General features: G+C 40.7%; 1 protein-coding gene across 3 annotated transcripts in view; it reads right to left on the bottom strand.

Moving 5' to 3' along the window:
* The window catches only part of RALB (RAS like proto-oncogene B), a 48,083-nt gene that overhangs the window by 15,609 nt on the left and 17,859 nt on the right, over positions 1–14,615 (bottom strand). For all 3 annotated transcript variants that reach the window (XM_038564924.1, XM_038564926.1, XM_038564925.1), the window contains one exon: positions 5,347–5,512. In XM_038564924.1, the coding sequence (XP_038420852.1) occupies positions 5,347–5,460 (114 nt within the window). In that variant the 5' untranslated portion in view covers positions 5,461–5,512. The remainder of the gene's footprint in view (positions 1–5,346; positions 5,513–14,615) is intronic.

Here is a 14,615-nt window from a genome sequence, read left to right on the forward strand (position 1 = left end):
TTTAACTCCTTTCCAAAGAGACAAATCCATGACCCCAAAAAACCCCACCACCCAGTGCAAATCTCTGAATACCACCATAAAGCATCTCAATTGTATATTTCTGAGCTTTCAAGTTTAAAACCAGCAAGAGTTCCATGGACTCCCGGGACATAGGAAGTCAGAGTGTCCTGATATGACTGCATACCTCTGTGCCAGTGAAAAGTGTACAGATTATTAGGACATAGATTACAGTCTTGATGTTTCCTTTTTTCCACTAGAAACAGGAAATCCCTGATGTCTTGGTATCTGTTAAGATGATCCATGCTCCTGGTCTTGCAAGGCTGTGTGTGATTCAGTTTCAGATGCCCAAGACACAAAACTGAAACAAACTTCATAGAGACTCCTTCTTACTGAGCATGTCTAAAATGCCTTAGCTAGCCACTGAGCTAGCCGCAGTCAAAGGAGTATAAAAAGTCAAAAATAAAAAGGTTAAGATCCCCCTCCAATTTATCTCAAAGTCAGAACCTAGCCAAAAAGAAAAACTTCTGAGACCACTGCTCCTCACATAATCCAATTTTCATAGCAATTTCACCATATAAGCTAATTTTTTTTTAACTTGGGATAAAGCACTGACCAAGAACAAAGAATGTGGGTAGCCCATGAGACTTTAGATAACTGGCATCCCCAAGCACAAAACTCAGTTTCCTTCTCTGTGAAATCGGGCCTTACTAGCTGACATCTCAGGCAGGAGTCACCACACTTGACTATATATCAGAATCGCCGCCAGGAGAGCTTCCCATTTCCCATTTCTAGAACACTCTAGAAATGTTATCCAGAAGGTGTTGTTTTTTTTATAATAAATTTATTTTTTATTGGTGTTTAATTTGCCAACATATAGAATAATACCCAGTGCTCATCCCGTCAAGTGTCCCCCTCAGTGCCCGTCACCCATTCATCCCCACCCCCCGCCCTCCTCCCCTTCCACCACCCCTAGTTCGTTTCCCAGAGTTAGGAGTCTTTATGTTCTGTCTCCCTTTCTGATATTTCCCGCACACTTCTTCTCCCTTCCCTTATACTCCCTTTCAGTATTATTTATATTCCCTAAATGAATGAGAACATATAATGTTTGTCCTTCTCCAACTGACTTACTTCACTCAGCATAATACCCTCCAGTTCCATCCACGTTGAAGCAAATGGTGGGTATTTGTCGTTTCTAATGGCTGAGGAATATTCCATTGTATACATAAACCACATCTTCTTTATCCATCCATCTTTCGATGGACACTGAGACTCCTTCCACAGTTTGGCTATCGTGGCCATTGCTGCTAGAAACATCGGGGTGCAGGAGTCCCGGCGTTTCATTGCATCTGTATCTTTGGGGTAAATCCCCAACAGTGCAATTGCTGGGTCATAGGGTAGCTCTATTTTTAACTCTTTGAGGAACCTCCACACAGTTTTCCAGAGTGGCTGCACCAGTTCACATTCCCACCAACAGTGCAAGAGGGTTCCCTTTTCTCCACATCCTCTCCAACATTTGTGGTTTCCTGCCTTGTTAATGTTCCCCATTCTCACTGGTGTGAGGTGGGATCTCATGGTTTTGATTTGTATTTCCCTGATGGCAAGTGATGCCAAGCATTTTCTCATGTGCATGTTGGCCATGTCTATGTCAGAAGGTGTTTTTTAAGAAGGTGCCCCAGGAGATTCTGCAGTCAGCTAAATTTGGGAATCACTACTAACATTTCTTCAAGCTCCACAATTATGATTCTGAAACTATACTGTCTAATATAGTAGCCACTAGTCACGTGTCACAGAGCTCAGCAGCCACATGTATGGACAAGTATAGATACAGAACATTTTCACCGAGGCACTATTTTAGAAAACTGGGGCACCTGGGTGGCTCAGCCTGCTGAGCGTCTGCTCTCAGCTCAGGTCACGATCCCAGGGTCCTGGGATGGAGCCCTGCGTCTGGCTCCTTGCTCAGTGGCAAGTCTGCTTCTCCTTCTCCCCACCCGGCCCTTGTGCGTGCGCTCTCTCTCTCTCTCTCTCTCAAATAAAGACATAAAATCTTAAAAAAAAAAAAAAAAAAAAGAAAGAAAGAAAATCAATTAAAGACTTCTTAAAACATACATCGTTTCATCTCTGTTCTTTCTTTGTTCTGATTTTATTTTGCCATTTCTTCAATAAATGCTGCTCTTGGGGATCCCTGGGTGGCTCAGCGGTTTAGCGCCTGCCTTTGGCCCAGGGCGTGATCCTGGAGTCCCGGGATGGAGTCGGGCTCCCTGCATGGAGCCTGCTTCTCCCTCTGCCTATGTCTCTAACCCTCTCTCTCTCTCTCTCTCCCTGTGTCTCTCGTGAATAAATAAAATAAAAATCTTTAAAAAATAAAAATAAAAATTTTTAAATTTTAAAATGTTTTAAATAAATAAATGCTGCTCTCCAGTCCTCAAATGTTAGCACACAAAAAGGTAGACTATAATCAAGCCTCACATCCCCTTGTTTCTCTGAAGATAGTGGGAAGAAGGGACAAAGCACTTCTGCATCCATCTTCTCCCCTCCCTCTTACCATATGCACACATACAAACATACATAATAAAAAGGAAAACCCAGATGTGACTGCACTACTTAGTCTCAACTGCATGAGCAGCCATGCTATTGATAAGACTACTGGACTGGATAATTCTTTGTTGTGGGATCTCTCCTGGGTACTGTAGGATGCCTAGCACCATCCCTGGCCTCTACCCACTAAGGGCTAGTAGTATCTGTCCCCTAGTTGGGACTCCCAAAAATATCTTCAGACATCACCAACGGTTTCCTGGGAGTGGGGACAAAATCCTCTTCCTCATCTTGATTAACAAGCTACTCTAGTCCTGTCTCCATCTTAACTCTGCTCCTCACCGTCTCTTCTTCCTAGACTTCATAGAAGAACAATAAGAAATTTCAGTAAGCAAATCATCTTATTAAGCAAAAACAAAGACTTTCAAAGCCATTTTCAAAAACTGCCTCTCCTCTTTGTGCAAAAATGTTCTGGGTAAATCAAGTGGATTCTGCTAGATTTCCCCTACTTTGGCCTCTAGTATAAGATAAAAAGAAGGAAAGGGATCCCTGGGTGGCTCAGCCATTTAGCACCTGTCTTCAGCCCAGGGAGTGATCCTGGAGCCCACATCAGGCTCCCTGCATGGAGCCTGCTTCTCCCTCTGCCGTGTCTCTGCCTCTCTCTCTGTGTGTGTCTCTCATGAATAAATAAATAAAATCTTAAAAAAAAAGAAAAAGAGAAGGAAACATCAAAGACAAGAGTTTCTCATTGTAAAATATACAATGACCCAGGAGGAAATCAAGGTTTTGGTCCAAAGCTTATTCATTTTGGGGCCCCCTGTTTAAGGAAAGAATATAAAACTATACATATAATATTAGATACAAAAGTGAATATCTAAAGTGAGAAAAAATCATAATCCATTAAAAAAATTTTTAAGTGGACAAATACTGTGGCAAATATACCTTCAGGAGACCCTCAGTGAGTCATGCCTTGTATGATGCTCTGCCCTTAAATGCAGAGGAATCTGTGACTGGCTTCTTACCAGAATAGGCAACGGTCACAAGATCACCCCATGATTACATTTCCTTACATAAGAATCTGTCTTAGCTAACCAGAGAGACTCTCCTACTGGCTGTGAAGAAGCAAGCTGAAGTATGAACTACCTATGGAAAGGGCCTGGTAGCAAAGACCTGCGGGCCTCCATCCCACATCTGCAAGAAACTGATCTCTGCCAGCACCCAGAGCTTGGAGGAGAATCCCAACCTCAGCTGAGCTCACAGCCACAACCAACACTGCTACAGCCTTCTGGGACCCCAAGCAGAGCACTCAGCTAAGCTGTGCCAGACCCCTGGAAACTGTAGATAACAAATGTGTGTTGTTTCAGACTGCTAAATTTATAGTAGTATGTCACATGGCTATAGAAAACCAATATGAATACCACTTATTTCACAAAATAATACATTTTTATTAATTAGCTGCCTGATATACCTCTAGTATACCTTGCTGCTGATTTGTTTGCCGTGTACTCTTTGATTATCTCATAACACCTGCCACTGATTCTCTAATACTTCCTATAGTGAATAAAAAACAATTTAGTCTTGTCCTCTAGCATAATCAGTCCAAATTTCTCTTTTATTGAAAGTTTAGAAGGTTTTTCTCTGCTTCATAATGACGTGACATTATTAGTAACAAAAGTTTTAGGACTATTGTCAAATTTAGGAAATCTTTATTGAACTTCCTTGTAAGAAGGTCTAAGATCTAGAAGAAATTTCCAGACCAGTTTCTTGCTCCGTATGTCTCGACCCTTGTTTCTCCTCCATGGCACACACATTTTCAGAGCCAGGTGCCATTTTCAGGACAACATTCACACCACGATATACTCCTGGCCCTGCACCTCATGTCACAGTGCCAGATGAGTCAGCAGAGTGGGTGGTGGGTATATTCCTGGAAGCCATTCCACTAGTGGGAACGCTGGTAATACCACATACCAACATGACTCCAAACCACATAAATATATTCCACTAATTCCCAACTAAACATATCCTAATTCAGCTTCACTCAGCTAGATCCCAAAAATGGCCATCACCACTCCAATACCATCCAACATTAGAGGAAGTTGGACAGAGGGCAAATCTAGTGAAAATAGATCTATCTAAACAGAAAGATCATGATCAGAACCGAGCGTGGTTAAAGGTATCTCCCTTTCACAAATTTTGTAAAGCACACACCTGTGTGAGCTTATGCAAGCTCTAGTCAGAACACTCTTACCTATAGTATCAGCCAAGGGCCATCAGGCAGGGACATTTGTTGCCATGGAAATCAAAACTGTGTTGTCACATTGGACTCGGCACCAGTTCCATTATCTACATTAAGTGATACAAATTTGAGGCAAGGACAGTGAGAGCTTTCCTTTGCTGCATGGGAGAGAACTAGAGAGAACCAGATGTCTATCACTTGAGGAAAGACTCTTATGACAACTTAGCTCTCCCTTTCAGTATCTCTCCAAATGGACTTTACAAAGCTAATTATCTGACCTGTTCTTTAGAAACAGCCTCTTCCCCTGTTCGTGTCAGAAAGAAAGCTCAAAGGATGATGGGAATCGTGCGAGCAAGGACCCCCTCACATTCCTGCCACAGTTGAAATTCCTTACCAAAAATCAGCAAAGTTTTATGCTGGTTAGACCCCCTAAAAAGCTATTCAGAAACCATGTTAACACAAATTTGCCCCATGATCATCCATGCGTGTGAGGCAATGAGCACATGGACACAGCTGGAAAAGGGACATTGTTACAGCGGACTCCATGACAAAAGCCGCCTGTGCCTGGCATGTCTTACCTCATCATACATGAACTGAAGAGTCAGGGCTGACTTGCCAACCCCTCCACTGCCGACCATGATCACCTTGTGAAGGGCCAAGGAGCTCTGGCTCTTACTCTTGTTCGCAGCCATCTTGCTGATTTTCTAAGGTTGCAACACACGAACAAAAGACCTAGTTGAAGAGCTGCCAATGAACAAGACAAAGACTTAGAAGCAGTTTGATTTCTACCCAATTAAAATTAAATGAAATCCATATGCACCAGAAAAGCCTAACCCAGACATTTCAATAGAGAAATAAATCTTCTAGGTTCCACAGAGATAAAACAATCCCTCCAACAACCCCACAAGTCATTTACCACAGCAGAGCCAGAGAGAAAGCAGAATGGAGAGAGAAAAAAATAGGTATGCACATCCAATGTGTGTATCACTGGAGCAGGAGGGGAAGGACAACCTGCCACTAAAAATCTATTATATCCTCAAAGTGCTTCACCCAGGGCAGAGTGACCAAAGAGCTCCCAGTCCCACCTTTCACCCCTACCCCAAGTCATCTGGAGCCCCAGAGAACACCAGCACTCAGGGACCTCAATCTCCACCCCTTTATTCTACTCCTCACCTCCCCTTGTACCTCTACCTCCTGACACACACACCCACACAGCCCCCCACACAGGCCATGGAAGTGCTCAAGAAGAGGAGGGGTAAGTGCAGCTTCTATAATAAGTACCCCTATGCGGCACATGACAGAGTTAAAAGAAGAATGAAATTATTTTCCCCAAGTGCATTTAAAGTGATGAACTAAAATGAGCTAAACTCTCCTATAATTAACAGTTGATTAGTCAAAATCAGTTTACAATCAGACATGAGATAAAAAGAGATGAGGGGGGGATCCCTGGGTGGCTCAGCGGTTTGGCGCCTGCCTTTGGCCCAGGGCGCGATCCTGGAGTCCCGGGATCGAGTCCCACGTCGGGCTCCTGGCATGGAGCCTGCTTCTTCCTCCTCCTGTGTCTCTGCCTCTCTCTCTCTCTCTCTCTCATAAGTAAATAAATAAATATTTTTTAAAAAGAGATGAGGGTCCCTGGAATTAATGGGAAGATAAAATTTTCCAAGTAGATACCTGGAACTTATTTTAACTCCAGTGCCAAATTTTATTTTAATCAATTTGTATGGAAAAGCCTATTTTACATAGACCACAGGGTAAAGAAAAGGATGTGGGGCTGGGCATCTCATGGGCCTGAGCCCGGGTCTGCTATTTGTGAGCTGGGAGACTTAGAACTACCTGATTTCCCCAAGCCAGTTTTTTACCTGCAAAAACCAACCACCATTTACCTTGTTCGATTCTCCTGAGGATTAAATAAGACAACACATGTGAATGACCTAATAAGCACAGTGCCTAGCACCCAGTAGGAACTTAACAAAGGCTGATTTCCTTCCTAGCAAACCTAACTTCCTAGCAATTCTAACTTCTTAAGATTTAAAACTTTTTTCTAATTACAGTATGATAGGCTCCTATTTCCATTACTGCTGACAAAGGAACTTGAAAACATCACCACTAGAACAATAAATTAATACATATAGCACACACATAAATCATCCAGGCAAAATAAAGCAACATTGTTTTACATCAATGATTTCTATCCTTGGCTGCACAATGGAAATCACCTAGGTAGCTTTAAAAACATCCTGATGTGTGGGTCCCACCCCAGAGATTCTGATGGAATTGGCCTGGCATGCATCCTGGGCATGGGACTTCTAAAAGCTTCCCAGGTGATTATAGTGGATGCTCAAGACTGAAAAGTTCTCTTACATGCACAGCTCAGTTCAAAAGAAAGAAAATCCCTATGGTAGTGCAAAAACTCAGGGCGGTAAGAGCTGCTATTCCTGCAGTCCTGAATAGCTGCTGTTCTTGATAACTTCAGATTTCACAAACACACAGGGCTAGGAGACCAGATGCTCAGGCCAGGTGGGAGTTAGAACTGAGACACGAAAGCCCTTGGAGGAACACACTTAAGGTAAAGAATAAACTAGAAAAACATTTGTTGACCAACGGGAGACAATGACAAGGAAGTCTGTCTGACTGAGCCCCAGCTGCATGGAAGTGTACCTAGAAAATATGTGACCACAACACTTCTCCAAAGCCAAGAAATTAACATAAAAAGCAGTCCCAGGCTGGTCATGGTGCCAGAACACAAGGCAGAATGATTAACAAAACCTCTCTAGGGGGACAACATACACTGAGAGATCAGGATACTCATAGCTAAAACTCACAGGTAGGAGTCCACAATTCCAACCTACAACACACCTAAGAAAATCACCATACATGGGAGTCCACATCCATAACAAGCAGGACTTTTTGGACAATTATAAAAAGTATAATTTGAGCATTTTTAAAAGATTTTACTTATTTACTTGACAAAGAAAGAAGAGAGCATATGTAGGGAAAGCAGAAGAGGGAGAAGCAGGCTCCCTGCTGAGCAGGGAGCCCAATGTGGAGCTCAATCCCTGGACCCTGGGGTTATGACCTAAGCCAAAGTCAGATGCTTAACCAACTGAGCTATCCAGGTGCCCCATAATTTGAGCATTTTTAATAAAGCCAAAATCAAAATATTAGAAAAATGGCATTATCAAAAGACCAGGAGTTGAACAAGAACCCCTCTGAATGTCTAAAATATTTTTTAAGTACTTAAAACAAAAAGTTATAAAACCATAGGGGAGAAAAAAAAAAAACCTATCATTTTTTTTTTTTCTCTACTTATCTTTGGCTCATTAGCTGGGGTCCTGAAGATTTAACTGACAAAAAACAGATTAACAAGAGAAAAACAAACAGGAGCTTATTACTGTGAGCATCTCACATACACACACAAATTCAGTGATGAGTAACTCAAATGGGGTGGTTAGAACTTTGGCTTACATAGCATCTTAACAAAATAATAATAAATTTTATAGAGAAGTGACAAGACCAAAAAACAAAAGACTCTGCAGTTCTAGGGGTAACAAACTATGGAAAGGCAAATACTATATAAAGGAAATTGATGGATGATAAGAACTGGTGAGTGGGGTGTGTTATGCAGGCTCCTCCAGTGCCTTCTCTGGGCTGCTAAGAATCTTCAGCTCTCAAGGATAGCTCTGCCCTTCCTGGTAGAAAGGGGAGGCACAGAATCTTATTTTGGTCTGTTACTTTTCAACTGCCTTCAGCTCAATATGCCTCCAGCATATTTTGGGATGGCATCCTCGGAACCCTTTCAATTCTTAATAGAAAATTTAGGAAATAGGAGGTTCTGGTTGGCTCAGGTGGTGGAGAACTTAACTCTTGATCTCAGGGCTATGAGTTCAAGCCCTGTGTTAGGTATAGAGATGACTTAAAATTTAAGAAATATCTAAACTGTCTCTGAAAGAGAAAAATATCATTTATGAGTCTGCCAGGAAGAGATATTCACTATTAACAGTAGACATCCTGCCAGTATTCTAATCTATATATTCCTATATATAAGACCTATTTGAGATCATATTTGTGTAGTTGGCATGTTCTCTCTCACGTATTATATCCATCTGTCTCCTCAGAGCAGACTGAACAGAATTAAACCTTTCCTTGATTTAAGGACCATCATCAGCATGAAATCAGTTATGTGAGCAGCCTTGGGCTGTTGTGAGAAGGATCAGATGTCCGCTTCTTCTGCGCCTTCACAGCCCTCAGTTTACTTGCCTATGCCAGTCTTCTTTCCACTGCTCCTTTTCTAATTATGTGCTTTTTAATAAGTGTTCTAAGCAATTAACTAGATAATTAAGCACATTTGAATTGTGACTAAAATAGAATAAATGGGATAAGGCGTGGGCCTCCCCAAAAGGCTTTACTTTAGGAAAGTGAAACAACTTTTGACCTAATTTCTGGTCCACAAGTGTTTTCCAGAGAGCTAAGGTTGGTGCATGAGGTTGGAACCTCCAGACTATCCATCACATAATTTCTTTAAAGCAACCTTGCTCCTGTGAATTATTATAGTTGTATGAAAATGGAGAAATAATCTTCCAGGTTGGGGTGCGGGAGGTTTTCAAACCCATGGAGACATCTATCTAATTCTGAGCTGTTATTTTCCAAAAACAAAGTCAATTTCCCTAGAGGAAATCACAATAAATGAACTGAAGACTATTCAGCAAATCTAAAGACGTCTGCCAAAGTATCTGTGCTCAAAAACTGAATAACCACAGTGGATATTTCCAACCTACATAACTGCTTTGGTCAACTTGACCTGATGAAGGGAAAGACAGGATAAAAGCAGAAGGGCTAGCCAAGTGCCCATGACCAAATCAATCCTGGAAACTGGAAATGCCCACCTCCAGGCTCCTGACATTGGCCACTGTCAGTCTACCTGTTGTTTTTGTTCTTACTTGTACTGAGAGTGTTCCAGAAACATGGTCTTTGACTCAAGAAACTCTAAGTCCAGCAATTTAATAAATCCTGTGGCAGAACGATGCAAGTCAAGGGGTGCTCTGAGAACACAAAGGAGGGATGTCTAAATCAGACTAGAAAGTCAGGCAAATTCTCCCAAAGGGAGCAACGTAGGAACTGGGATTTGAAAGAGTGGATTTGATAAAGAGAGGAAGAGAAATAACAGGAAGAAAACAAAGCAGCGCAGTTGAGGAAGTGCATGCTGATGATTTAATGTTTATAATTGATATGCCTACTCAACAAATGTGTTCTTAAAGAAAAAAAGTGTTCTTAAAAAATAATACAAGTATCCTTTTCACCCCAACATTATATGAAAAGTTTCAAACTTTTAGCAAAGTTGAGCAAACTGCACAGCGAGTCCATATACCCACCACCTGGATTCTCCAGTTAGCGTTTTGCTCCATTTGCTTTACCACAATCCCCATTATTTGGCATCCCTCTTCCTATCCATCAATCCATCTTACTCTTCTGATGCATTTCCATGTAAGCTGTAGACATCAGTACACTTCATCCCTGACTTTGGCGGAGACATCATTTTTTACACAGCAATCATACTCTCCCCCCCCCCCCACACACACACACAAACACACTGCCTTCACTAACAATTTCAGAACTCTCTCTAAAGGGTTAGCAATCCTCCTAAATCACTTCAACAAACTATGTGGGTTCCTGGCCAATACATGAAGCCACAACACAGACTTTCCATAAGGGGAATGAAAGCCCATAACACCAAATCCTGGCATGGCTCTCACTGGGTCAGAAGTCTTTTACAAGGAACTTGAGAAACACACCAGTGAACACCCTTTACTATGTCTCCACCTACTAACAGGAAAGCACAGCAGTTAGATTCCTTTTTGTCCAAAAAACATTTAAGTGCTACCTTGTGCCAAGCCGTGGGTCTCTGCCTTAGAAAACTTAATCCCCTAAGGAAAGACATACAACTAAAGCATTTTAATAGACTTTCTCACATTCAGTGATGAACACAGTACAAGACATAATGGAAAGCATAATGAACTCTGGGAAGAGAGAATCAGGAAAGGCTCCAGAATTGAAGAAGAGTTCACTCAGCAGACAAAGAGTGAGAGAGGGGAGCTTTCCACCCATAACTGAGAGCACATGCTAAGGAAAAAAAGCATGAAACATAATAGCAGGTACCAGGTATCACATGATATTGAGAAGACAGTTTCATCTATAAACGAGCGTGAGATGCCATCTTGAGAAACCTACCTGGGAGGAAATAGGAAGCCACTGCAAGGTGTGTACCCCTGCCCAAGTGACCACGTAAAGCATTGGATCAATAAGAATAAACAGGGCAGCCCCCTGGTGGCACAGCGGTTTGGCACCGCCTACAGCCCAGGGTGTGATCCTGGGGACCGGGGATGGAGTCCCATGTCGGGCTCCCTTCATGGAGCCTGCTTCTCCCTCTGCCTGTGTCTCTGCCTCTCTCTCTCTCTCTCTCTGTCTCTCGTGAATGAATAAAATCTTTTTTAAAAAAAAGAAAAAGAATAAACACACATACTCCCATACAGAAAAATGAGACACCTCAAACTAAAAAAACTTCATTCCAATGGTTCAGGAGGGAGGCAAGTGTTGGGAAATGCTTTTCCTACGCCATGTTCTATGATACATTAATATGAGACAGGGCTCTCTACCATTCAGCATTAATTCAAAGACTAGAACACATTCACTTGAGAAGAAAAGTTATTAAAGCAAATCACAATATATAAACCACACAAATGCATGTTAGGAGGAAGGAGTGTTTTCTAGTGGTCCTTAGTCCCATAGGCTAATATAATCATCAGTCTTTGGTTAAACTGAGACTAGGAGAAAATGAGTTAGTAGGTAGAGTCAAAAAGCCACCCTGTCTGTAACAGAGTTATCAAGAAAATCAAATGAGAATTTGAAAATGCAGAGGAAAACTTACTCCTCCTGTCCCTCTCATAAAATTCAAGTGTCCTAGGTAATATAGCCCACAAAAGCATATGAGGAAATTCTTAGACACTGTACACATGCAAAGAATTGCACTCAGCATTTTTTTCCAGATAATATAACTTGAAGGTAACCTAGATATTGCTAATAAGCCATAATCATAATACTTCAGTCTCCCAAAATATCATCCATGTTTTTAATAATTAAATAAGAATCCAAAAGGAAAGCAATCCTAAATCTGGGACAATTTAAGCACCAAAACAATTAAAGACAGTAATGACAACAGACCACTGAAAAATTAGGAATTAATGAATCCATACCTATAATAGGTATTAAATAAACAAGGAAAGAGGTAGAGCTCTTGCTTCTAGTAGAATGCCAAAGGCAGACCGATAAATGCAGGGGGTACATCTGAGTTGGAAAATCAACATTTTTCTAATAATTATAGTAAAGACTGGTCTGGGCAAGAATCATTAATAGATGCTAAATCTAAAGGGGAGATCTGGATGAGGAACAGGATATTTGCACGGTCTCCACATATTAGTTATGAATCAGAGTCTGCATTTTAACAAGCAGCACTACTTAAGTGTCAAGGCAAATCCCAATTATTCACAACACTTCCTGTTACGATCCAAATTCAGAACAATCTGATCTAAATTAGGGTCATGAAGAACCCTCCCAAAAAAAGCAGTGCTTTCAAATATGAAGTAACACAGGAAACAGATGGATTGCAAGGATTGTAATGAAAAAGTAAAACGCAATGACACTGCCTACTCAGTAGATGTCATATCTGTTAGTATTGAAAATCGACATGGAATCTTTTTCTTACATCTAACACCAAATTATTCAATAGTTGTAACAAAAAAAAACAAACTGAAGGACTGTACAGGAGTGTGCCAGTGTGTGTTGGCAGCACTTCCCTTCCTGCGCTGAATCCCTATATCACTGTCATTTTAACAAGACAAACTGTGGTTATTGGTCAGCAGTCTTAAAGGCACTCCTTGGGGAGAGAGATAGTGGCCTATTCCTATGTATGTCACCAGGACCTAGAACTCTGACCTCCAATGTATCAGAGACCTAGAACCACCCAGAGAGTAAATAAAGGAATGAATGAATCATGAGGAAAGGGTTTCAAGAAATGAAAACAAGGACACATTTTAAACGATTTTCCATGACGCATACTATGCCACATTTCTCATCAGTGTTCCATTAATGAAATAATGTCTTGAGTGTTCTATTGTGAACACTGATTCTAGACAGTACATCATTAAAGTAGCAGCCCTCCCCAGAGGTTCTTGTTATGGCTTAATAATAAATGCCATTAGTTACAAAAGTAATAGTAATTTAAAAACAATCCACATGCACACACACACTCAGGAGACAAGGTGAAAACACTGGTCAAAGATAGACAAAGATCAGTAAAGATAGCAACTGAAATGGATTGAATTACCTCAAATTTGTTCACAATAATACTTTAAGTATTATTGGTCACCTTTGGAGGACTAGGAAAACAACTCATTTTTTTGAAAATTGGTAAAGACAGAGAAAGAATTTAAAATGCACTATGTTTTTCCTATACACTGTACTAACAGGTGACTAAATACAGCTGATCCTTGAACAACATGGGGGCCTTACGGCACCACCCTCCCCCTACAGTTGAAACTCCGCATATAACTTTTGATTCCCCGAAAATTTAATTACTAATAGCCTACTGTTGACTAGAAGCTTTACATGAACCGTTAAGTAACACATAGTTTGTATGTTATATGTAGTTATCTATACTGTATTTTTACAACAAAGTAAGCTAGAGAAAATGTTAAGAAAACCTTAAGGAAGATAAAATGCATTTACAGCACTGAACTGTATGTACCGAGAAAAATCCACATATAGTGGACCACACAGTGCAGACTCACGTTGTTCAAGGGTCAACTCTAATGGATGAAACAAAGTTTCCCTTCACAACATCTTCTAACAAATCAAAGAATGACAGAATTTGGGCTACCACCATTTTGAAATTCCTCACAGATTAAGAAAATCTAGCCCTGAAAATCAAAGGCTGCTAACATTATTTAAAGAAAAAAAAAAAAAAAAGACAACTTGACATTATGAGCACTTTGAAAAAGATAACCATCAAGACGTAGTCTTGCAAAGAAAGCTTCTATATCTGACTGCTGATGTATGGAAAATAGAGGAGACAGGAATATGGTGAACATCACCACACAGGCACACACCATCAGGAACATAAAAACCAGAGTGGAGGGGTACCTGGGTGGCTTAGTGGTTGAGCATCTGCCTTTAGCTCAGGTCATGAGCCTGGGGTCCTGGTATTGGGTCCTAAAGCAGGCTCACTGCATGGAGCCTGCTTCTCCCTCTGCGTATGTATGTCTCTGCCCCTCTCTGTTTCTTTCATGAATAAATAAATAAAATCTTTTTAAAAAGAAAACAGAGTGGAATAAGCCACCCAGTTTCTTCAACAAATACATTGCAAGATGAAAGAGAGATGGGGAGGGAAGCCATAAGTTACGAGAACTGAGACATAAAGTGAGTGGGAAGCCATAAGTTACGAGAACTGAGACATAAAGGACATCAATTTGGATCCTTAACACGTACAAAAACTGGGAAAATCTGAAAGTTGACTGGATTTGATAATACTAAGGAATTCTTGTTTTTAAAAATTCCAAGTAATTTAACATAATCTCATTACAAATGAAATGATATATGGGATTTGCCTCAGTTATCAAGGGGGAAAGGAGTTGGGATACAGATGAAATAAGACTGACCATGAATTGATAATTTTCAAAGCTGACTGACAGGTATAAGGTAGTTCATTATACTGTTCTCTGTACTTTTTTGTTTTAGATTTTATTTATTATTTATTTATTTATTTATTTATTTATTTATTTATTTATTATTCATGAGA

This window comes from Canis lupus, chromosome 19 (genome assembly GCF_011100685.1).
Source record: "Canis lupus familiaris isolate Mischka breed German Shepherd chromosome 19, alternate assembly UU_Cfam_GSD_1.0, whole genome shotgun sequence".
Taxonomy (NCBI): domain Eukaryota; kingdom Metazoa; phylum Chordata; class Mammalia; order Carnivora; family Canidae; genus Canis; species Canis lupus.